The 24462-nt window shown below is 34.5% G+C and overlaps 3 protein-coding genes across 26 annotated transcripts in view; 1 reads left to right on the forward strand and 2 right to left on the reverse strand.

Annotated features, from left to right (window-relative positions):
• LOC129807881 (mitogen-activated protein kinase ERK-A) overlaps positions 1-3670 on the reverse strand; it is a 67323-nt gene extending 63653 nt beyond the window's left edge. Inside the window, exon 1 of the mRNA XM_055857478.1 lies at positions 2558-3670. Within this exon, the coding sequence (XP_055713453.1) occupies positions 2558-2691 (134 nt within the window). The 5' untranslated portion in view covers positions 2692-3670. The remainder of the gene's footprint in view (positions 1-2557) is intronic.
• Positions 3671-3693: 23 nt separating this feature from the next.
• LOC129807896 (DNA-directed RNA polymerase II subunit RPB11) lies at positions 3694-4370 on the forward strand. The gene is made up of 3 exons (XM_055857495.1): positions 3694-3873; positions 3948-4037; positions 4106-4370. The coding sequence occupies exons 1-3, from the start codon at positions 3821-3823 to the stop codon at positions 4314-4316; spliced, it is 354 nt and encodes a 117-aa protein (XP_055713470.1). The 5' UTR covers positions 3694-3820; the 3' UTR covers positions 4317-4370.
• LOC129807867 (restin homolog) overlaps positions 4313-24462 on the reverse strand; it is a 66586-nt gene continuing 46436 nt past the window's right edge. For 10 of the 24 annotated variants that reach the window (XM_055857443.1, XM_055857450.1, XM_055857441.1 and 7 more), the window contains 6 exons: positions 23713-23823; positions 15685-15795; positions 15577-15600; positions 14166-14277; positions 8705-11995; positions 4313-4493 (listed from right to left, as the gene is read on the reverse strand). In XM_055857443.1, the coding sequence (XP_055713418.1) occupies positions 4447-4493; positions 8705-11995; positions 14166-14277; positions 15577-15600; positions 15685-15795; positions 23713-23823 (3696 nt within the window). In that variant the 3' untranslated portion in view covers positions 4313-4446. Of the gene's footprint in view, positions 4494-8704; positions 11996-14165; positions 14278-15576; positions 15601-15684; positions 15796-23075; positions 23577-23712; positions 23824-24462 lie in introns of those variants that run through there. The other 14 variants (XM_055857457.1, XM_055857458.1, XM_055857456.1 and 11 more) reach the window with 2 other exon arrangements.

Genomic DNA, 24462 nt, shown 5'->3' on the forward strand with positions numbered 1-24462 from the left:
CCCAAAACATAGAAATTTCCCCTTGCCCTAAAGAACGAAACAAAAACTTCATTCATTTTTTTTCATTAAATGCAGAGATGAGAAAGAACCGTTTGAAACCGAATAAACGTCAAAATAAGTTTGTTCAGGTAGGGTTTTGACGTTTTGACCATTGACGTACAATTTTCATTTGACGTTTGTTCGGTTTTAAACGGTTCTTGCTCAACTCTGATCTAATGGATCATTTGGATTTCAGTAAAACGAAACTTCGAAAGCATTGTTGATGAATAAATTTATCTATCTATCTATCTATCTATCTATCTATCTATCCGTCTATCGATCTATCTATCTATCTATCTATCTAATATCTCATTTTTCCTTAACAATTAAGCTTGGTGAAAAATTAGAGAATTTAATCCATAAAACTAAACCTTAAGTCTGAAGCTCGTATAAGCCTTATGCCTTGGATGAGCTTACGGTTTAAGCCGAGGGGGCTTAGTGGGAAACTAATGGGAAAGGAGTTTAATCATTATTTTGATTGTAATTACGTTAGGCTGTCTCCCGGCCTAAAAGCCGGAAGTCTGTCAAGGCCATTTTGCCCTAGACACACTTTACGGTTTAAGCTGAGAGAACGCCTAACGTAATTATAATCAAAATAATGATTTGCCTGAATTCTCATCAGTTTCTTACTAAGTCGTTTCTCGGCTTAACTCTTTCCGTTGTTAAAGATTGGTGTCAAAAAGCAAAACAAAACGTGGCGGGTAACGTTACATTTGACGTCTAGATTTTTGGGGACGAGCGTACCAAAAAGTTTGAACAAGTTTTTTTTTTTTTAAATTTAAGAAAAAATTATTTTTCGAATTTATGCAATCTGTAATTGTTAGTTATCATACTTATTGGCTTCGAGAGATTTTTCCTTATTCTGGTCTAGAACAATATCTGCAAGGAAGCAGAAAATCGAAAATTCACGATTTTTGACCAAGAATATCTTAGCTCAAGAGTTAATTGGGATCCTGCAAAAAATATCCTAGATTTGGACATCCTTATAGTTTGTAATCATCCACAAGAATCGGATTTTTATCGATTCTAAATAGTCCAAAAAAAATCTTTTTTCCCTGGGTACCCAGAGTCCCAAAGGAGACGAAAGAGTTAACAATATTGCTTGGTGAAAAATTAGAGAAATTAATCCATAAAACTAAACCTTAAGCCTGAAGCTCGTATAAGGGCAGAATCACATTGACAATTAAATGCTAGCCGTAGCCTCACCGTATTTCGTTAATTTACGCATTTTCATTGCAATTCTTACGCAAATTTTTCATTACCGTATTACCTTATCTCATACTCGGTAGTACTAGGTGAAAATAATATAAGAAAATTGGAGAAATAAAACGAAAATTCGATAAACGGTGAGCAAGAAAAACTGTACGATTAATTTCTCTTACAGTATTTTTTGCTCACCGTTTATCGAATTTTCGTTTTATTTCTTTAATTTTCTTATATTATTTTCATATAGTGGCACCGAGTATGAGATAAGGTAATACGGTAATCGAGAATTTGCGCAAGAATTGCAATGAAAATGCGTAAATTAACGGAATAAGGTGAGCATTTTACTGTCAATGTGATTCTGCCCTAAGACTTATGCTTTGGAAAAGCTTATGGTTTAAGCCGAGAGGGGGCTTAATGGGAAACAGATGGGAATGGAGTTCAATCACTATTTTGATTATAATTATGTTAAGCTGCTTCCCGGCCTAAGCCGGAAGTCTCTCAAGACTCTTTTGCCCTAGACCTAGACACACTTTACGGTTTAAGCTGAGAGAACGCTTAAGGTAATTATAATCAAAATTATGATTTGACTGAATTCTCATCAGTTTCTTACTAAGTCGTTTCTTGGCTTAAGCAAAAAGTCTGTCAAGGCGGTCAAGGCCCTTAGGTCTGAAGGCATGACTGTTTTAAATCCTCATACCGTTTCTTACAACGTTGTTCCGCCTAATCCTAATCAACTTCATGCCATGCATCCTTGCTCTCCCTATCCTGAATTATTTGGATTAATAGCGGTCCAGTCGACCGATTTTGATGATTTTGTAGGGGACTTTAGAGTCAACATTCCCTTGCATCTTTCTGTCTGAAATCTACCTACGAAAATGACCACCCTTATTCACTTGTTCCAGAAACTTTTCAGGGTCATAGGTCAAAGTCCTCCAAAATGCACATTTCCCAAACAATTTCGGGCAAGATAAAATTCAAATAGAAATTGTTGATATCCCCAAAAAGTCTTGCCCATGGCTATCCCTAAGTGAAGTATAAATCAATAACTTTTATGCTATTTTAAGCTGCTTTTACCTTATCTATCAAACGGTTTGAATTTATAACTGATCGATTTTTTCCAGCAAGAGAAAAAGCTGTCAGGGAGGGATTAATTCTGAACAATTCTATGCATTTTTCGGAAAGTTTTTTGGTGAGACGAATGGCAAGTAAACTGGTCAATTTCAGACAAAGACCATCTGCCTTATCAACAAGACAAGAATCTAGATAAGACTCATCAAAAATAGTAAAAAAAAAAACAAGCAATAAAACTTACACAACCATCCCGTAGGCTCCTTCGCCGATGTAGGACAGTTCTGTGTACCGTGGTCCCACTTCAAAAGTCTGCCCACGGATGACTTCAGCATTGGGATTCTGGGATGTGTTGTTATTGGTGCCGGCTTCTGCCATTTTCAATTCACTTGATCACTACACACAAATCACTCACGGATATCCAATTAGAGAGGCAAAGAATTGGGGAATGAAATTCCCAATGCAAAGGACTTAAAGTTCCGGAAGTATCTCTGTCACTTGAGGCTTTTCTAGGAACGTCTGAACACTGTGTTGGATATCGCACGAGCACAAGCAACACACGACTGACGCAATCCTCGATGATACTCCTCGTCTAATCAACAGTTGTTGTGTGGATGACACACGCCCCTGATGACTCTCTGCGTCTGTGTAGTGACGATTTTTCTCCAGGAAGTCTCCAGTGAGAGGAATCACCTTGACGCGATGGAAAGGCAGCTATCACGCACACAGGACACGCTCATGGATTGGCATGGGATGATCAGAAGCTCCAGGGAATGTCCAAGAATCCAAAAAACCTCGAAGAAATACCCAGGAAATCCCTCAAAATTGACTGGAAAAAATCCTTCCGGACACCATTCGTGAGGGGAAACCCTTCAAAGGACACTCTGTCGCGCACAGAAAAAAAATTCACACGGTGATTTTCCTGGATTTTCACACAACGCCACTGCCAAAAATCACTCAGGCAGACACTCTATCTGTCCAGCAAGACGATAATCAGCAAAACACTTGAGTATTTTCACAGAAAACTGGCTTTTTTTCGCGAAGAAAACTTCTCACGATATCACTATCTCCCTCACACTCGTGGACACCAACTCCCTCTACAGATGCGATATGGGCGAGTCTCTGTCACACAAAAAACACCACAATTTTTAATTTGCAATTAAGCAATTTTCTGGCCAACTTTTCAATATATTTTCACTATTGGCCAAAACAATAAAACACCCTGCGGGGACTTGAGGTGGAATTGTGGTGAAAATTAGGGATTTTTCGGGAGAAAAGCGCAATATTTTGCACACAATGTGAGACTTCAAACGGCAAAGACAAACTCAGAAACCTACTAAATGCACCAGGCAAGCGCAGAAAATCCTCCCAATTGCCAACTTGCATGACAGTTGGCTTTGTTTTGATAGTTTTACTGCGTTTTGTTTTGCTTTTTCCCAAATTTTCTCGTATTTTCCTCTGTTTTTCCAACACAAATTGGGTGTAAAGTGTTCAGAACTGCAGGAAGATGAATGCTCCACCTACCTTTGAGTCATTCCTGCTGTACGAGGGCGAGAAAAAGTAATTAAATGCCTTATTACATTCCTGCCTACATCCCTGGCATAATTTCCCGGATTTTCTTCATTTTCCCACAGAATAATCAAAGAATTGGACACAAAGGTCACAAATGCTGCAATTTTCACCGTCAACAAGGAAGATCACACCCTCGGGAACATGATTAGAAAGTGAGTTTTGACATAACCTCAAATATCCTTCCGGACACTCCCTTATCCTCCAAATTCTCTTTCTCCAGCCAACTTCTCAAGGATCCTAACGTCCTGTTCGCCGGATATAAAGTCCCGCATCCCCTGGAGCATAAATTCGTAATCAGAATCCAGACAACAGCAGAATATTCCCCCCATGAGGCATTTACCAATGCCATCACGGATTTGATGTCGGAATTGTCGCTGTTTGAGGAGAGATTTAAGGAAGCAATCAAGGACAAAAAAGACGGAGGTGATTAGAATGTATGAAATTGATCTAAAAATTTAATAATAATTATCTCACAAGAAACAAAAGAACACAGAATTCTCAACAAAACAACATTTGAGCTAACTAGTTCAGGAAGTCCCTGGGGATTCTGGTTTGGGCTCTTCAGAAGGACTCATCGTTGTCACATTCTCCCATTTCGTGGCCAAAAACTGCAAAAAAAAGAAGATTCAATGAGAATCATAGAAAAGGTAAGTCTGGTAGCGTGAGATTCTTAATAATTCACAGCTATTGCAATCGTGCGAAAAGGTCATGTCTTCTGAATAGCATGAAACTTTGCTAAAGGCTTTCATGCAAATCCTTGATAACGAAAACTAATACAAAAGCATTCAAAAAAATTTATCTTCGAGACGATATTTAAAATTTTATAGTGATACCCCTGTTATTTTGAGCTCTCTTTTGCGAGGTGGTGAAAATCGTTCTACCGAAGATGAAAGGTCCTATGAATTTCTACTCCTCTTAATAAAGGCCTCTACACTACACATTGGGAACAATTTTAGTCAAAAATTGCTTTTTTTTTAAGGAAATTACCTACACAGAAAAAAATATTTTGTGAAATTATCCGTAAATGTTTGTGAAATCCCAATGGAGGATTTACGAAATACTCGTGAATCGTATACCCCATAAATAAGTTCGTAAAATTTTGTACTTTTTTCACAAACATTGTTCGTAAAATGATCATTTGACGAACATTTTTTGTACTTTTAAAAACATTTATTCGCAAATGTTCGTAAACAAACAAAAAAATGTTCGTAAAATTTTGTCATTTGTTCATATTTGTTCGTAAATTTTTTACGAACATTTTTTGTGTGCTTACGAACATTTACGAACAAATGTTTGTAAAAGTACAAAAAATGTTCGTCAAATGATCATTTTACGAACAATATTTGTGAAAAAAGTACAAAATTTTACGAACTTGTTTGTGGGTTATACGATTCACGAGCATTTCGTAAATCCTCCATTGGGATTTCACAAACATTTACGGATAATTTTACAAAATATTTTATTCTGTGTAGGATGGAAACGTCAAAATTCTGTCAAAAATACAATTTTTGCAAAAATGGCTCCTAAGTGTAGAGTACTTAAAGGATAATTCATTGGAAAAATTAACATTTCTAGATTAATGTTTCTAGAAACGTGGGAAACCATGTGAAACATGATATCTTCCACCGAATTTTATTTTTTTATGTGCTTAGTTTTGTTTTAGAAACTTTCTCGACCAGAAAAGTTTGTGTTTCTTGAATGCGTTTCCGTATTTTCAAAAACTATTTCACATTTTTTGAATCCATTTCACGTTTCAGTATCGCGTTTCTTGGATGCTCTATCGTATTTTTAGAATCCTTCTTCATTCATTCACTTCTTGATCAGCATTTTTTTTCGGCAGCAAAATAAAGAATGTGCAAATTTGCAATGACGCATTATGGGTTCACGAAGTTCACCTTAGTAATTAAGTAATTAATGATTTTGTATAAATAGGGTTAATTTTTGTTAATTAAAGCAGATTGCGATAGAGATTCCTGAGCTTGACTTCCAGCAGCACGAGAGTACTTGTTCTAGAGAAATCGCATCTCCATTTTGGCCCAAGACCAGCGGCATCCTATTGCCTAAGGATTACCAGCGGCCAATTGGCTCCCTACTGCCAGGAAACAGCGGCTTCTCTTCAAGAAGCCTTAAGACCTAGGGCAGGATTTGAGAATATTTCTGGAGGAATTTTTCCCTAGAGGCATTCATTTGCCAGACTGAAAGGTTGGAAATTTATTTCTAACCTTGGTTAAACTCTCTCGAGGCACCCCCGGGGGTAGCCTACACAAGGGGGCATTACTGCCTTAAGCCCGGTGGCTCGAAAGAGCCGTTACTAGAGGCCGTGAAAACAGCCGAGAGTCAGTCCAAACAGTGGAAGAATTCCCCAGAAAGTTCTCACCAGAGCAAGAGAATAATCTGACGGGATTCGGATAATTCTCTTCCTCTAGCTTCGGTTTTTCAGATGTTTGGAGCCGAAACACAGATATTTATGTTCCTTATGCTATCCAGAATAAGATTCTTATCAAAATAGCAAAATAGCAAAAAATGTAAAGAAGTAAGAGTGGTATATTTCGGGACAGTTGGGTATTTCCGGACAGACAAAAGTCGCTACTATGCAAATAAATTTCACTGAGCCTGATTATTTACCTTTAAGTCTTTAACAAAACTTCACTCTTTCATAGAAATTTTGTTTAAATTTCACTTTTAAAGTGACTTAAATAGAAAAAAAACTCAGTACTGTTTGTGTCCATACACAAAATTGACCACACTGAAGGTTTTGTGAAAAGTGAAATGTGACACTCACAATTCACAAGTAATTTCACGCTTTAAATTAATTAAAATTTCAGAAGTTTTATGTTTATGTGATACGTAAAGAACTTAATATTTCATATAGAACTTAAAAATAATTAGAAAACAAATATTTATAGGATTTTTGATGTGTCCCAAAATACCCATATTATGTCCCGAAAAGCACTTTGTCCAGAAATACCAAACGTTACCCTACGGTCTTAGAAATTTTGTTGCACTCTTTGAATACATTTCCAAGTTTCTAGAAGCATCATCGTTTTTTTACGAGTGTTTTTGCCTCCCTAGAAAACCCCCTAGAAACCTCTTTACACATCTTGAATGCATTTCCGCATTCATAAAAACAACATTGTTCTTTGGAAGCGTTTCTGTTCTTTGAAAGCTTTTCTCATTTCTTGAATACATTTCCGAGTTTCTAGAAACAGCATCGTTTTTTTTCTTGGCAGCGTTTCTGTCTTCCTAAAAAATGCACTTCTAAAGTGCGTTTCCTGTTTCTATAAACAACATCGTTTCTTCTTGGGAATCTTTTTATATTCCTAAGAAACTTTCTTGTACTTCTTGAATCCATTTCTGCGTTCCAAGAAGCATAATTATTTTTTGAGAGCGTTTCTACGTTCCTAACAACCTTTTTCTACTCCTCGAATGTATTCCCGCGTTCCTAGAAGTAGCATCGTGTTTTTGGGGAGTGTTTCTACGCTTCTTGGAATTTGGAACTTTTTACATTTCTTCAGAGGCGTAGCGAGGGTTTCTGGCGCCCCCGGCAGTAAGACTAGTGTGCCGCCCCCCTATTTTTTAAAACTTTTTTTTTTAACTAAGTTATTGCATATTTTCATGGAAATAGTGAAAATTTTTGAAAGTTAATATTATATTAATATAGCATATATACATTTAAATAAAGTATATTTAAATGATGTAGTAAATATACTGATGCAGTATGATGTAGTTTAAAAATGCAATAAAAAATCGAAGGGGTTACGTGGGTTGCGAAGATTGAAAACCAGCGTATTTTCTTTAAATATTTTTTTTTCTGAACATAATAAAAAATTCAAGATCTCAGGGCCTCTACAGTCTACACATTGGGAGTAATTTTCGTTAAAATGATTTCTTGAATTAGAAGGTCAAAAGGGAGCTATTTTTCGCAATTTAAAAGTAAAAGATTTAAATTATATTTTCTGATATTTTCATTTAAAAATTTTAAAACTTCAGACACTGGAATCTGATTTTTGGAGACTCTTTTTGAAGAAAATTTACTTTCCAGTAATCATGATTACTCAAAGTAGATTCAAATAAATAATTTTCGATTAATAGAATATTTAAACACGTACTTTAAACACGTACCGCAAAAATTCGGTTTTGTGAAGCGTTTCTCGGACAAATGGCAAATTTAAAGTTCTTAGGAACCGTCTTACAATTCTTGAATGCATTTAGGCGTTCCATCTGCGTTTGTGCTTTCTTGAGTTTCGTAATGCAAAAATTGGGATCCGTGCTGCAATTTTTGGGTTTCTCGGGTTTCGCGATGCAAAAATTTTGCACAGTGTAGCATTTCTCGGACAAATGGCAAATTGAAAGGTTTGCGGTTTGCGTCTTTTCTCACATAATTTCATAATTTTTGGTGTTTTACGTCAATTTATCACTCGATTTTCGGCTAATGTGTTTAATGGTAATCATGATACAGTAGACTCTCACTCAATCGGCTCTTTATCAATCGGGCGACAAATTTTATTGACAATTTTCACGTTTAATTATGAAGCTAATTTGCTCAAATTTGCTGTAGTTCTTCCTATTTAATCGTGATTCTTTATAATTGAGCGCTTTTTGTGAAATTTACAAAGGCTTTGACGCTCAATTCTATCGCTAAACCGGATGACATTTTGCCCCATATTCCCGATTGAGAGAGAGTCTACTGTAATATAGAACTTTAATATTATTAATTAGGAGGGAGAATTAAGTCTACTTTTAAATTTGTCTGCCTTAAGAATCTCATCCATCATAAGCTGATTCAGGTTACAAGGGTTACAAGGATAGAAGGACTTACCTTCGCAAGATTCGCAATATTTCCTCGGTGGCGGTACAACTCGCTGCTCTCCGGGCTTCCTGATGGCCACATCCGGCACGGGACTGTCTGAGGCCTGCACCGGACAATCTTCCGTGTCGTGGGCATCGAAAATATCACAAATGTCGCAGTAGAGCCTTGGAGCGGGCTTCCTTCGTATCGGCATCTCGAGATTGAGGCCATTGTAGCCGGAATCTGCAGGTCCAGCCTCTAGGATCTGCACCCTAGCCACCAATTCCGTATTCTTCCTCTGCATGTCCGCAATGATGGAGTTCAGGAAGTTTATCTGTGCTCCGGCATCTGAGTCATCCACAATTTCTGCTGCAGGAGCCACTGGATTGCTCTTGGCTGCTTCCAGTTGACTCCTGGTCACTTTCAGCTGCAGCTCTCTGTCCTCCACTTGGGATTGAAGGCTGTCCAGATGCTTCTGCAGTGTTGTGATTTTCTCCTTGAGAATACCTTCCTGTCTCTCGAGCAAATTGATTTTTTCGTCTCTCTGGGAGACTTTCTGGGTCACTTCTGCCAATTTCTGGGACAATTCAGCCATGTTTTTGTCCTGAACAGCCCTCGAGGAATCCACTTCGTCTGAGGACTTCTTGAGATTCGTCAGAGTTTGTTCTAGATTCCGGATAACTTCTGCTGAGTGGGATTTTTCTTGGGCAGAGGTTTCTAGGGATTTTTTGAGGTCCTCGATGGTTGCTTCTAGGGATGTGCACTTTTTCTCTAGCTCCTGGCAAGCGTCGACTTTCTTGGTGAGGTTTTCTTTGAGACTGTTCTGGAAGCTTTCAGATTCTTCCAGGACTTTGGCTACTTTGGCGTCTTTCTCGCGAATGGTCTCTTGGAGACCCTTCTGGCTTGACTGAAGCTCAGCCAGGGCTGATTCCTTGGCTGTCAGTTCTTCTGATTTGGCTTTCAACTGGTTTTTCAGGTCTTCCGAATGATTAACGGTTTGGGACAATTGTTCAGTTTTTTCTGCCGCTTCTCTGAGAGCTGCATCTCGCTCTTCTGTCATTCTAGTGACTTCCTTTTTAAGTTCCTCCTGTTCCGTGGTGAATGATTTCGTTTTGGCATCTGCAGTGGAAGACATTTCTGCCAGAGATCCTTCCAAGGATTGTCTAAGGGCTTCCAGTTCTGAAATTGTCACCATCATTTGCTCATTTCTATCCACAAGATCCACCTGTTCATCTTCCATATCCCTCAGTTTCTCTCCAAGATCTTCAGCTCTCTTGCTTTCTGATTCCCTGATCTTGGTGACTTCCTCAACATTGGCTTTTAGCTCCACAATTTCCTTGATTTGTCTCTCAAAGTTCTCCCTCAGAGCTCCAACTTCGACTTTCATTGTGTCCCTTTCATCGCGAATTTCTGCCAAAAGGGCTTCTTTCTCGGAGAGTCTGTTCAGGAGATCTTCATGAGATGACTGAGAGGAATTCCTGACCATCTCTAGATCAGCAATTCTTGCCCGAGATGTCTCTAAATCCTTCTTGAGGCTTCTTTCAAGGGTATCCAATTGTTCTCGAGCCGTTTCAAGTTCCTTTTCTGTCACCTTCTGATGATTCCGGGAGTTTTCCAGATCCTTCTGAAGACTCCCGACACTCTCCTCCAATCTGGTGATGCATGCTGTAAGATTGGATCTGTTTCTTTCAGCCTCTTCGAGTTTTAAATTGATCTCCTGGATCATTTTATCCTTCTCTTCCTGGTATTTTTTCTTCGTGGACTCCATCTCATTCTGATGGAATTCTTTGGTTCTCGCTAGTTCGGCATTCAATTCATTTTCCCGGTTGATCTTCTGAGCTGCCAAGGAATCAATTTCTCCCTGGAGCTTATCCACAAGTTGACTAAGTTCCTGGATTTTCTTCTCCAAGGACAACTTTGTGGCTGTTGAAGATTCTGACAAGTTTTCGAGGGATGCTTTCTCATTCTCCAATTCCTGGACCAATCTTGTGACTTCTGAATTTGTGTCCAGTGAAGAATTCCTCACGGATGTCAATTCAGTCTGAAGAGATTGCTTGTCACTGGTCAGTTGACTGCATTTCTCCTCAAGAACCTGAAACTTCCTGACCAAATCCCCATGATTCAAATCCAACTGATTGAACTGATCTTGCAGCGAAGATTTTTGCTGCTCCACTTCTGACAAATTGACATTCAGGGATTCAATTTGACGCTTCTGATTCTCAATATTCTCCTCCAAAGATTTTTTAGCTTCCTCAATTTCTTGGAGGGCTCTTCTCAGTGATTCCCTCTCATCATCGGCAATTTTTAGGCACTCTGTGAGCTTTTTCACTTCATCTTTAATAGCTTCCACCTCTCTCACATGCTTCTCTTCAGCTTCAGAGATACTTTCCTGCAATCTCTGACATTCCTCAATCTTTAGGCACTTTTGAGCGGTTTCTGCTTCGAGATTCTTCACAGTCTCTTGCAATTTTGCCTCATTTTCACTCAAACACTTCTTCAGAGCGTCACATTCCTTCCTCAGTTCAGCTGAGGAATTCTCCTGATCTGTGAGACACTTCCGGACACTGTCAACTTCTTCCCTTGAGGAATTTGTTGCTGAACTCGCTTCCTGGAGTTGAGCTTTGAGGACTTCAACAAATTGCTCCAGTTTCTTAATTTCCTCTCCTTTAGTCACTCTTTCAGACTCCATGGCAGCTTTTGAAGCCATTACTTCAGCCACTTCCTTCTCCAGTGTCTCAATTCTCTGAACTTTCTCTCTAATTTGACTATTCAATGCCTCTTCCGATACCTTCCTCTCCTCCAAAGCCTTAGACAATTCATCAACCTTCAAAACATTCTCACGGATTTTCTCCTGAAATCCCTGCACTTCCTGGACATGCTTCTGCCCAGAAATCTCATTTTGACTCAAAATCTCCTTCAGCCTCACCATTTCTTGGCTATCCTTTTCGAGATTGGCAATAATCACCTGCATTTCTGCAGATTTCTTATCCCCTTCAGCAATTGCCTTCTTCAGAGAAATATTCTCTTCCACAAGACCCTTCTGGGCAGCTTCAATGGAAGCTAGGGAGGCCTTATAACCATCAGCCTCTTCCCTAATCTCATCATTCTGAGCCGAAAGCATTTTAATTTCTTCCCTGAGGCAATTTTCCGAAACACTGAGGCTTGAGACTTTAATGTCCATGTTACTCTCTGCCTCAATGAGCTGCTTCTGAAGCTCAAGGATTTTATTTGAACGTTCCCTTTCCTCTTCCCGCACATTCTTGATTTCCTCCTCCCGAGCTGCCAAAAGCTTCTTCAGCTCTTCAACCTTTTCTGTTAATTCTAAAAATGGAATTTGTATTTTATTTCCCGGTGAAATTTTTTTAGGGAAGATTGGGCAGTTTTATTTTACAAAGCCTAATTCTTGGGAAAATAATTGTCCGATGCCTAAAACTGCCCCACCCTAAGAAATTTTGAATATCGTTTTGGGAGGTAATATTTCAATTTCTAAGTAAGCCCCGCCCTTTATTTAATTTTAGACCACGCCTAAAAAAGAAAGATTAAAATTGGTCAGCAAAAAATCGAAATGGTCAGTAAAACACTAAAAAAAAAGGCGGCAAAAAACTATAAGGCCACAGTATTTTCTCAAAACGGTTAAAAAAAGGTAAGACCTGATCAGTAAATGTGATAAAAAAAAAATAAAAATAAGCATTAATGGCTTCGATATATCTTTTAGATCAGGAAAATGTCATAAAATCAAAATTGACATCCCTTTCTTTCTTAAAAGCTTTGCATATGTCTATCCTACTCTTTAACATTCTTCTTCTTCTTCTTCTTTTAAACATCACACCAAATTAAATTTAGTTCAGTTAGTTTTTGACACCGAAAAAGTAGAACAGACTTATGAAAATCTTTTGCAAAATTAAGAGAAGTGAATTTTAGTTTCATGAAATTATACCGAGCCAAAAGGTGTGTCCGAGAAATAAAAATTTCAAAAACGATCAGTAGAAATATTCACTTTTGCTCGGTCAGTTAAAAATTAAAAGACAGTCAGCAAAAAATAAAATTTGGTTTGTAAAAAATAAAAATCAATCAGCAGTTTTGGATTTTACAGTATCACTTAAAACTTATTACTTATCTTACCCAAAAACTTACGAAGAACCTAAAATTAACTACAGAGTTCACGAATTTTTTCTTAAAATTCACAGATTAAATTGAATATTTTTACTGCCCATTTTTAACTGTTACTAACCATTTTTTTTTTACCAATTATGTTTCATTTTATATTGACCACTTTTCGTCTTTGTACTGACCGTTTTTAAGAAAGTACTGCTCATTTTTCATTTTTTAACGTCTGTTTTAATTTTTATTGAAGATTTTTGAATTTTTTACTGCCAATACTTTTACTGCGCATTTTTACGTTTTACTGACCATTTTAGTTTTAACTCATCATGTTTTATTTTTTACTGACCAGTTTTCCATTTTTACTGATCGTTTTTAAGAAAATACTGCTCTCTTTTAATTTTTTACTGCCTTTTTCTCACTTTCTACTAACGATTTGTTTTTTTTTTACTGTTCATTTGTAATATTTCACGTCTCATTTTGAATTTTTACTGCTCATTTTTAACTTTTACTGACAACTTTTTATTTTTAACTGATCATGTTTTATTTTTTACTGACCTCTTTTCTCTCTTTCTGACCGTGTTTAAGAAAATATTGCGCTATTTTAATTTTTTACTGCTTTTTTTCACTTTTTACTGGCGATTTTTTTATTTTTTACTGCTCATTTGTAATATTTCACCGGTCATTTTGAATTTTTACTGCTCATTTTCAACTTTTACTGACCACTTTTTATTTTTAACTGATTATGTTTTATTTTTACTGACCCCTTTTCTTTTTTTCTGACCGTGTTTAGGAACATACTGGTCTCTTTTAATTTCTTACTCCTAATATTTTTACTGCTCACTTTTAAAATTTTACTGGTCATCTTGAATTTTTACTGCTCATTTTTAACTGTTACTGACTACTCTTTATGTTTAACTGATCATTTTTTATTTTTACTGACCACTTTTACTTTTCTACTGACTGCTTTTAAGAAAATACCGCTACCTTTTAATTTTTTTATGGCCTTTTTCAATTTATACTGACGATAAGTATCACCCACGAAAAATAGGCCACACCTTCAAAAAAAACTTGTATAAAGTAAGGCAATATCTTGTTAATTTCAAAATGTTTTCTGAAGTTTTTTATCAGAATTTCATGAGATTTTGAGTGGAGGAAGCATAAATAAATTATGAATTTCATATCATTCTTGAATGTTTCAATATAGCAATATCTTGAATGTTTCAAAATAGGCGTGGCCTGGTTTATTTTCGAAGAGTGGGGCTAAATTTAAAACACCAAGTTTATCTGTAAATCCTAAAAAGGAAGTACCTAAAATTATGTTTTGGGCGGGGCTTATTTTGGGATTTAAAGAATTTCTGGACTATTTAAATGTTCTTAAATTCTTTACCTTTTAAATGAACTGATTCCCCATCTGGTTCCGTACCGATTGATGAGGTTTTTGAATGCGCCAATTCCTCTTCCAGCTTTGAAATCCTTTCCTTGTACTCCTGACTCTGAGCCTGAGAAATTACACAATGACGATTAAAAGAATCTTTTCAGACACTTTTGGAATAAACATTTTTGGTAAGCAAATTAGCAGTTTGGTCAGTAAAAACACATTTTGGTCAGTAAACTACGCAAAGTCTATCAAAAATTACTTTTAAATGACATTAAACTTGCCAAGATTGTTAATAGCTTCTTAATTTTTCTTATTCCAAGAACATTTCACAATGCGTTATAAAATTTATTATTTCCATTTTAATTGTTTACTTACCAAAATTAAATTTTACTGACCATTTTTACCAAAATACTGCCAAATCTGCTGCAACCAAATACATTTTCACGAGAAAATTAGCGAGTTCTTCACACTGGCATTATCATTTTTATTTTGTGTATTTTACATGATGATAATATTTGACTACTTCAATAAGCCCCGCCTACTTATTTGTAGTAACAATTGTACTTTCTTTCAGAAGATATGGGCAATGTTTTAATATTTGTTTTTTTTTTAATAAACCACAAAAAAATACTTTGACAGTCCCTGTTCCAGCCATTTCTGTTATCTTTGAGGGAGGAGCTTATATGGCTTAACTAACAAACTTTGGCCACGCCCCCTTAACATGTCAATTGAAGATCCAAATTATCGTTATAAAAACGTAATCTTTTTTCTCGGAATAAAATTAACTCAGGAAAAATAACCTTTTCGGAGACTGTCGTAAGGTTACACTGTTTTGTAAAGCCACGCCTTCTTTTATCTTATTCAAGTTTAAAAATCACAATTATAAAGGATTTCAAAAATAGGAATCCAATTGAAAATTAGGTCAAAGGAACACCTCTTCGACAGGGAATCCCTATTGACATTTTTGTCAAAATGCTGAAATTTATTTAATGCATCCAATAAAATCTAAGTAATATAATGTTTTTTCATTAATCTGCGTTTTTCGATAAGGATATGTGTTCGAATTTCGAATTCCAAATGGTACAATGGTCACCCTAATGCATGTAAATTGTAATATTATCCTCATTATCCTACTTCCAGTATGTCAAATACCAAAAAGGGCGTGGCTTATTTTGTCAAGAAGGACCTGCCTTTCGAATAAAATAAGACAGAAAAAATGAAGCAAATTTCTTGATAACGATCATGTAAAAGATAGCCAAATATCTTTATTATTGCAAAATATTCAAAATTAAAATCACAAATTAATAATGCCAGAATTTATGTCATAATTTTAAAGCAAACGAAAAAAAAACGACCCGGAAATTTCAGCCAAAAGCAAACACAACAACATCCAACAGAAAATCAACCCTTTTTTACTCACTTCCAGGACTTTAATTTTTTTCACCTGAAAATTTTCCACCAAATTCAGAGACATGGAAAATTAGAAATTTTCCCCATGGAATTAATTTAAATAAAAAAGTATCCTCACCGAAAGTTCATCTCCACAGAATTGAGCTTCATCCACTGTGAACTGCAAATCTTCATTTTTGCGTTGTTCCTCCTTCAATCGACCCTCTAAATCCCCAATTTTCTGTTTTAACTGAAAACCAGGAAAAAAAATTCAATGTTACTTCCTGTTCCGTCAGCAGAGAGATGAGAAGGTAGAAGCATGTAAAAATTAAAAATTCTAATGAATCTCCCCGGGACGCACCTTTTGCTGATGCAAAATTTAAGGGTCACCTCTCTTGTGCTAAAAATAGACGGCAATGTTTTGGACGGTATCCTTGACTATAGCTTATGCTGCGAAAAGTCTCAACATCACGGAGAGACACAAAATGCATTCATTTGCCGTAAATGGCAGAGTCAGCCTAAAAAAAAACGCATCAATTGGCGATTTTGCAGAGGAGCTCAGAGGCGCAATTAGGAGGGTAGTGGGCAATTTTGAAGTTGTTTTTTTTAGAACATGTTCGTAATTATGGCACAAGTTAGCCAGACTATTGAGCACTTGGCTCTTTTTTTTCAAAATTTGTTGTATACTTGATAGATGAGAGATTAAGTCACTGAGAGAAATGCGAAAAAGTCAAAATAACATTCCGGAAAAGTTAATTTTAGCCTGCAGTATTGATACAAAATCGGTGTAAATATTACCCTGTTTAGGTGTATTGGGAGTTGAAGTTACCCTTTTTCATGTTAATTTTACCGTTAAAAAGGTGTAAAATTAACATTAAAAAATGTTGATATATTTTTACACCTAAAAAGTGTTAAAGTTATGAGGAAAAAAAGTTAATCGCACCCCCATTTTTTCTCAGTGGTTACATTTTAATTTACCATTTAGGATAAGGGTACTCCTTATAGTTGTTTATGAGTTGACATCGTTAAACCAAAAATAAAATCAAATCAAATCTCTCTAATTATGTAAAATAGCTAGTTGTGGTTGAAATATTATATTTAAATTGTATACTTACTCGCCAAAAAATTACAACCGTACTTATTACTTTAATCGTTTAATCAGCTTTGCATTTATTTAGTACATTGTACTAAGATGTGCTAAATTGGTTAATACCCTAAGGCTAAGGACATTTTTTGTATAAAATCAAAGCTTCGTGCTTTATAGCTACCTAATGAATTGTGAAACTTATTTTAATTAACTATCGTAAAACACCTAATTAGGGTGAAGTAACCACTTATCGCCACAGTCACCCATTTGAAACCTGACTATTTGAAAAGGCCCAAACCCGAGTATTTTGGACAATATTGATATTTATTTATTTCAAAAAGACAGGGTCCGCCTGTCTTACACTGTTTAATAAAGAAAAAAATTGAAAAATGTGATAAGAACAAAAGAAAAAGAATTATATGAAATGAAGAATGAGCAAAAAAAAGAACCATTGAAAAAATAAGCCTTTGACCTTTAATAATTCAAGATGGCGATTTTTCCGGTGAAAGGTGTCTAAAGGCCTCTACAACACTAGGAACTTTTTATTTATAAAATTCCTTTTTAAAGAAAATTTTCCCTATCCTTGTAAGCAGAAACGTCAGAATTTAAAAAAAAGGCAATTTTTGACGAAAATTTGCTTCTAGTGTGTAGACACCATAAGTATGAAATGTTCGGTTGGATTACTAAGAGAAATCCGAAAAAGTTAAAATAACATCCCGGAAATGTTTATTTTACCCTGGAGTATTGATCCGAAATCGGTGTAAATATTACGCTTTCTAGGTGTACATATTAGGGGTTAAAGTTACCCTTTTTCATGCTAATTTTACCCTTAAAAAAGTGTAAAATTAATATTAAAAAATGTTGATATATTTTTACACTTAGAGAGTGATAAAGTTATGAGGACCAAAAGTTAATCGCAGCCCCGTTTTTTCTCAGTGATTACATCCAAAACATATTCAAAAATGAGCGAAATCGCTAGGGCTAATTTTGAGAAAAGTTAAAAAAAAAAAAGACTCATTATTGATGTATTTTAGGGTGATAGGGAACGTATGGAAAGAGGGGAAAACAAATAGATTAGATTCGAGATAATGTCATTTGAGTAGGGGTCATCGAGGACCGAAAGTCGTTATCTCTTACCGTTTGAATTTTATATGAGTCAGAAGACTTAAAATTGCAAAAATTAACCAAGAGAGAAAGAATGTATGTTATATTGTTAAAAAAATACATTCAGTTTTGCTTTTTCGTGCCGATAACCTTTTTATTACTCACTTTATATGAATTTTCTTACATTTAAATATAAAGGCCTCTATACATTGGAACTTGGAACTAATTTGTCCAAAAATTACTTGCAGTGCTGTATGCTGTATATGAAACGTCAAAATACTGTCAAAAATGTTTCCCAATATATAAAGACCATAAGTGGCGATAAGCGAGTCACTAGTAAGAAAGTGGTTACACTACCCTAAGACTATTAAACATTAGCACTCGATTCTAGTTAAACTTGAAGTGTGAAATTTTAACTTCTAATTACATAGGATCTATTATAATTTATAACCAATAATTTTATAAGGAGTTTCTTTATGTGCAAAAGTATAGCAAATTATTAAGTAAAAAACTTCTTACCTCGTTTTAATAATCAGAGAAAAGGAGAGTATTTCAAATTGTTTGTATAAAAATTTACACATATTTAGAAAAATTATGGTCGTTTTTGAAACAAAAAAAAATCAATAATTCAACATTACAAATACAGTGGGACCTCGATAGAGTCAACCTCCGAAAAAGCGAATCTCCAATAGTGTCAACAGCTATTTTTTCTACTCTACGGACTCCGATAGAGTCAACTTTTCCTTTATTATTGAACTAATAATATTATATGATTTTATTATGATTTTTTCGAAATTAAAATCAGTGTTTTGGTGTATCAATGTAACGTTTTCAACACAAGAAAAACATTTATGTAAGTACATCATAATAATAGATAATAGATTAAGCAGTGAACACTGGTAAAAATAAAAGGGTCAAATTGACCCTTTTCAAAAGGATGGATCGTATTTGACCCTTTGAAAGGTTCACTTTTGTATCTCTTGAAATTTAGTATGCACATTTATCACGAATAATCATGTTTTATTGTAAACTTATTACTGATATCATATTTCTCTCATCTGAGCGAACACCAAAGATCACTTTTTCATTGTTTTTTTATTCGTTTATTCCGGAACTAAATAGATGTCAAAACCGTGACCCTTTCGAAGGGTACCTGGTGACCCTTTCAAAGAGTCAAATATGATCCATCCTTTGGAAAAGGGTCAATTTGACCCTTTTATTTTTACCAGTGAAGAGTTAAGAAACAGAAAAATTTGGCATTAGCTTTTTATTCGTAACACTAAACTAATCTAAATTTTTTTCTGTCAAAACTGGCTTTAGTATATTTAGTACATTTGTGTACTAAATGTTGATTCCGCTTTAAGCATTTTTATTCATTACTTCATTACTACTTTAAATTACATCGGTAAAAAACATAAGTCACAACATTTTCATGTTTTTTTTGCGATAAAACTGAAGTTAAAAGTAATTACAGTACCCAAATAATTACTTTAACTAACATAATTAATTTTATATCAAACTTATTTACTGTTAAGAAAAGTTTATCTCAAAACAATCAATTTTCTGTCTCCTAAAAGCGAAATTGCAATTAAATACAGGCATTTACGTTTATTTTATGAGATGTTAGATAAAATAATATTTTAAGTGATCTGGGAAATTCTAATAAAAGTCGATATTATAATAACTGATAGCCAGAATATTATTTTTATAATTATTTCAGCGATAAGGTGATAGAAACAATACTTGTTTTAGCTGGATTTAATAACACTGTGCGACAAAATTTAGGTTTTTGTGGGTGTCTTTGACGAGAGTGCAAAAACTTGTTAGAGGGTCATTTAGGGATCTCAAATCTGAAATCCGTTTGTCCGGGTCACGTCTGGATTTTTGAAAAAATGCATTTTTAGTTTTTTGTTGTTTTCTAAAATTCAAAAATTTATATCTCCGGTTCTAATTATCCGGTGGTAGTCACATAAAGCTAAAATGACGCGTAATTTCATCCTCTATAACTCTTATGAACATATCAAGAACCTACGATGAAAATAAAGTGTATTTTTTAAAGATTTTTTGAAAAAGTGCACCCAAAATTATGCATTTTTCTGTATTTTTTCTATCTTCTAATAACTCTCCCACTTAGAGAGAACATTTTATATGCCAACTACTATGCCTAAAAGTGAGTAAATTTAATATTCTTTCATGTCTTTTTAGTTTGAATTTTCTATCTTAATTCGTTTATTCACAATAATTTATTGAAAATAAAATGCATTAAAATCTCTTATTATATATAATTATATTAGTATCTTTGTCTAACCTACTGAAAAGCATTCTCTTTTGCACTCTCACTTACACATTCCATATAAAAAGAGCTGAAATGAAAGAAAGAGACTTATATAGAAATAGAGAGAGAAGAAAGTTGTTATGAGTGCCAAACAACTATTCTTCTCTCTCTATTTCTATATAAGTCTCTTTCTTTCATTTCAGCTCTTTTTATATGGAATGTGTAAGTGAGAGTGCAAAAGAGAATGCTTTTCAGTAGGTTAGACAAAGATACTAATATAATTATATATAATAAGAGATTTTAATGCATTTTATTTTCAATAAATTATTGTGAATAAACGAATTAAGATAGAAAATTCAAACTAAAAAGACATGAAAGAATATTAAATTTACTCACTTTTAGGCATAGTAGTTGGCATATAAAATGTTCTCTCTAAGTGGGAGAGTTATTAGAAGATAGAAAAAACACAGAAAAATGCATAATTTTGGGTGCACTTTTTCAAAAAATCTTTAAAAAATACACTTTATTTTCATCGTAGGTTCTTAATATGTTCACAAGAGTTATAGAGGATGAAATTACGCGTCATTTTAGCTTTATGTGACTACCACCGGATAATTAGAACCGGAGATATAAATTTTTGAATTTTAGAAAACAACAAAAAACTAAAAATGCATTTTTTCAAAAATCCAGACGTGACCCGGACAAACGGATTTCAGATTTGAGATCCCTAAATGACCCTCTAACAAATTTTTGCACTCTCGTCAAAGACACCCACAACGTGTCGCACAGTGTAATTCCTTTATAATTTAAAAAAAATTCTAAATACATATTAATTTGCGAATATTCTCACTAAATTTGTTTGTGTGATAACTCTCAGTTGCTTGCTAAATCTGTATGGTTTATCTTAATGTTTGTTTTAACAATTTAAAACGTTAAAAACTGTGAAGTAATCATGCTAAAGAGAAAATAGAAAGGTTTTCATTTGCAATGTAACCACCTTAAATTCAAAATGCATTAATCAGATTAGTTTTTATAAACATTTAAAATTTTTGCTAATCAAATTTAATTTTTTGATCTTAAATTTATTACCAGATTATTATACCATGTTTAAATAGTTAAGTAAAAATCTAATTTATTTGACATTATAAAATTAAAATTAGATCATTAGATCATAAAAATTTCATTAAATCTAAATTCACATCGCTTTCTTTCACATTCTTTTATATTTCAAATTCGATTGAGCTAAAATGAATTTGCGTGTGATGTTTAAAATAAGAAGAAGAGTGCGAAAGAGTGAGATATAGATATAAAATAGATTTGAGATAGAACGGGACGCGAATATCGACTTCATGAAATTTTCCTGATCTAAAAGGTGTGCCGGAGCCATAAAAATTAAATTCGTGAGCAAGAAATTTAGTTTAACCAAAAAGAACCTGGTTGGCAAAAAAATTAAATTGGTCAGCAATCCCTCCTCAACGCTTTCAAATCAGGACAATTCCATGAAATCCAAATTGATATCCTTCTCTTTCACAAAGGTTTTGAAGATGCCAATCCCTTTCATTAGCACTGAAATTGAATTGAACTATATTGAAATTGTGATCATTAAAAGAAGAAGAGTGTGAAATTGATGTAAATTTTGACTTAATAAAATTTCTCTGATCTAAATCGGATAATCTGATAAATGATCGGAGGCATAAGGAATTTAAATTGTTCAGTAATTAAATTTTGCTCAGTAGAAAACTTAAAGAATAATAAAGAGTTAAATTTATATAATTAGCCTAAAATATGATTTCAGGCTACCATTTTATTTTGCCATTGACAAAATTTGTAAGGAAACTTCACTGTTTTTTATTAGAAGTGGCACACTTTTTAGACAAGGAAATTTTCATAAAATCAAAATTGATATTCCTTTCTTTTCCATACGTTTTGCATAATATTATCTTATCCTCTGCCATTCAAATTGGATTTAATTTAATGAAATTAGGTGTGATGCTCAAATGAAGAAGAAGAAAGCGAAAGAATGAGATAGATATATGCAAAACGTTTTAGAGAGAAAGGGGTGTCAATTTTGATTTCATGAAATTCTCCTGGTCTAAAAGGTGTAACGAAGATATAAAGTCCTAAATTTAGATGGCTCCGACACAACTTTTAGATCAGGAAAATTCACATACCTCTCTTTCTTCAAAGCATGGGATATGTCTGTCTCACATATTCGTATTCTTCTTCTTCTCTTGAACATCATACTAAATTAAATAGTTCGGTCCAATTTTGAGCACCGAAAGAATGGGATACACTTATCTAAATCTTTTGAGAAAGAAAGAGATACACATTTTGATTACATGAAATTTTATCGATCTAAAAAGTGTGCCAGAGGCATAAGATTTAGGTTTTTTATTGATCAAAATTAATATTTTATTTTTTATTTGTTATTACCATTTGTTAAAGAAAAAATAGCGATTTCAATTACAAAACTTAAATTTCAAGTTCATAATTACTTCTGGAGACCAATTGTCTTTCTTCCGTCCATTTGTAATTTTTTGCTAATCTTCTATCGCGCCCAAATAAATTATACATCATAAAGATAGAAAACGAGAAACGATATTTTAGCTATAAAATTAAATATCTCATAAAAATTCTGAACTTATCATGGAAAGGTTAACCATTTGTGCAAATATTTACCTCAATTAATTTTTTTCATCATAAATGCAAACATAAATGGCAATATTGCTCGTCCCACTTTCCGTGAATCATTGGATAAATTTGCCTATCGAGCTCCAAATTTAATCTAAATTTATTGTGCCAACATAAATCAGACAAAAAAATGAATCATGGGGAAGTTTCGTTGGTCTCCTGATTGCGCCTCTGGTGATAGAGACCAGTTAATTGCATTCAAATCACGTCCAGTGCATTCAATAAATCGCCAATTGCAGCTTTAATGTTGGGGGGAAAGTCTGAGGGGGACCTTCGAACAATGCTTGGACGACAAATGGAGAAAGCCATCATCATTTATTACATGCTTCTTACCACAATTTTCCAACTCTCTGCACAATTAAAGAAAAGACACTTTTGTGAAATTTTTATTAAGCATAAGAGTGTACAACTTATTGTTTGGGGGTTATTTTTTTTATCATCATTTTCATTGTATGTTAGATTTAATGGGAAAATAGTAACAAAAAAAAGATAATAAGAAGTGGAAAAAATTGCTTTTAAATCTTTTCCATCTCTTCGTGTGGTTCGTTTGAAAACGCGCGCAACTTCTCTGGAGGAAGTGCCTCTTGAATAGCATTTGGGAATTTTTTGCAATCGGTGCAGGGCATGCAGCGATCTTCAATTTCTTCTTCTTAAAAAAAAACAATAAGATAAAAATGCTATGAAGAAGCACTGTCACAATTTCGTCTGTCTCTTTTTTGTTTTCTGGGTGATTCCATCACTGCAGAAGGACATCGTGAAGGATACAGTGCCTTTCATGGGCTCCCTGCCAACCTCGAAATTCCCTCCTCAGGTCAGCAATCCTCATCGATCGGCGACGAATTAAATTCACCCAACGGCCCATGTCTTTCTCCTTCTGCTCTCAAAATGGGTTATTTATTTGTTAGTTTACGTCTTTTTTTTTTAAACATTTTTCTTATTGTGCACTGAGGATCTTATCTCTGTGAAAAATACTTGAAAGATTGAAAAGAAATGCCACTTGCAACACCCACCTCATTGATATCCTTCTGGTACATCATTGATTGTATCTCAGCATCTTGTCTGTCGAGATCTTTCTCAGCCAGCAATTGCTCAATGTGATTCTGCTTTTCACGCAAAACATCCTGCATTGAAAGAATGAAAATAAGAACGAATGTTTCTTTTAGCGGCATTTAAGATATTCGGCGAATGTTGTTGAGTGACCAGAATACTTGTTGATACTTCTACTTGGCAAATATTTTCTCTGTTGTACCCGGATTTTATTAATTAACATATTTCAGCGAATTCTGATTTCTATTGTGATACATTTCATCGATAGGGGAGAGTAGAGTAGTTTCAAACATTCATGGTTTTAGAAAAAAAATATATAGGGTCATTTGCCTAAAGCGAGACAGTTTGGAAAGTTGGACAAAACAGTGTGGAATGTGAGACACCTCCTTAAAAACTTGATAATAGGGTAAATGTGCCAAATTTCGGCATAGTTGCATGCAAGCGCCAAGGTCTCAAGTTTTAAATTCAATATTATTAATACAAATTGAATATTTTTATTACTTCTTTTTAAGGAGTATTGCTTGGAACCTTGTAGACGGTTTATCGTCTTTATTTACTCTAAAATCATTCTTATGCCCAACGCACAATAACTTTTGTTTAGTAAACATGTTTTTGACATTTCAATGAGAGTGAGTGAGATCTAGATCTAGTCATCTCGCTTAATCTCATGGGAAATTTTGAAAACATGTTCACAAACAAAAGTTATTGTGCGC

This window comes from Phlebotomus papatasi, chromosome 3 (genome assembly GCF_024763615.1).
Source record: "Phlebotomus papatasi isolate M1 chromosome 3, Ppap_2.1, whole genome shotgun sequence".
Taxonomy (NCBI): Eukaryota; Metazoa; Arthropoda; class Insecta; order Diptera; family Psychodidae; genus Phlebotomus; species Phlebotomus papatasi.

Excerpts from the sequence above, each read along its gene's own strand:
- LOC129807896 (XM_055857495.1), top strand. The coding sequence starts at position 3,821 with ATGAATGCTCCACCTACCTTTGAGTCATTCCTGCTGTACGAGGGCGAG. Across the intron at positions 3,874-3,947 it reads CTGTACGAGGGCGAGAAAAA|AATAATCAAAGAATTGGACA; the intron begins GTAATTAAATGC and ends ATTTTCCCACAG. Across the intron at positions 4,038-4,105 it reads CTCGGGAACATGATTAGAAA|CCAACTTCTCAAGGATCCTA; the intron begins GTGAGTTTTGAC and ends CTCTTTCTCCAG.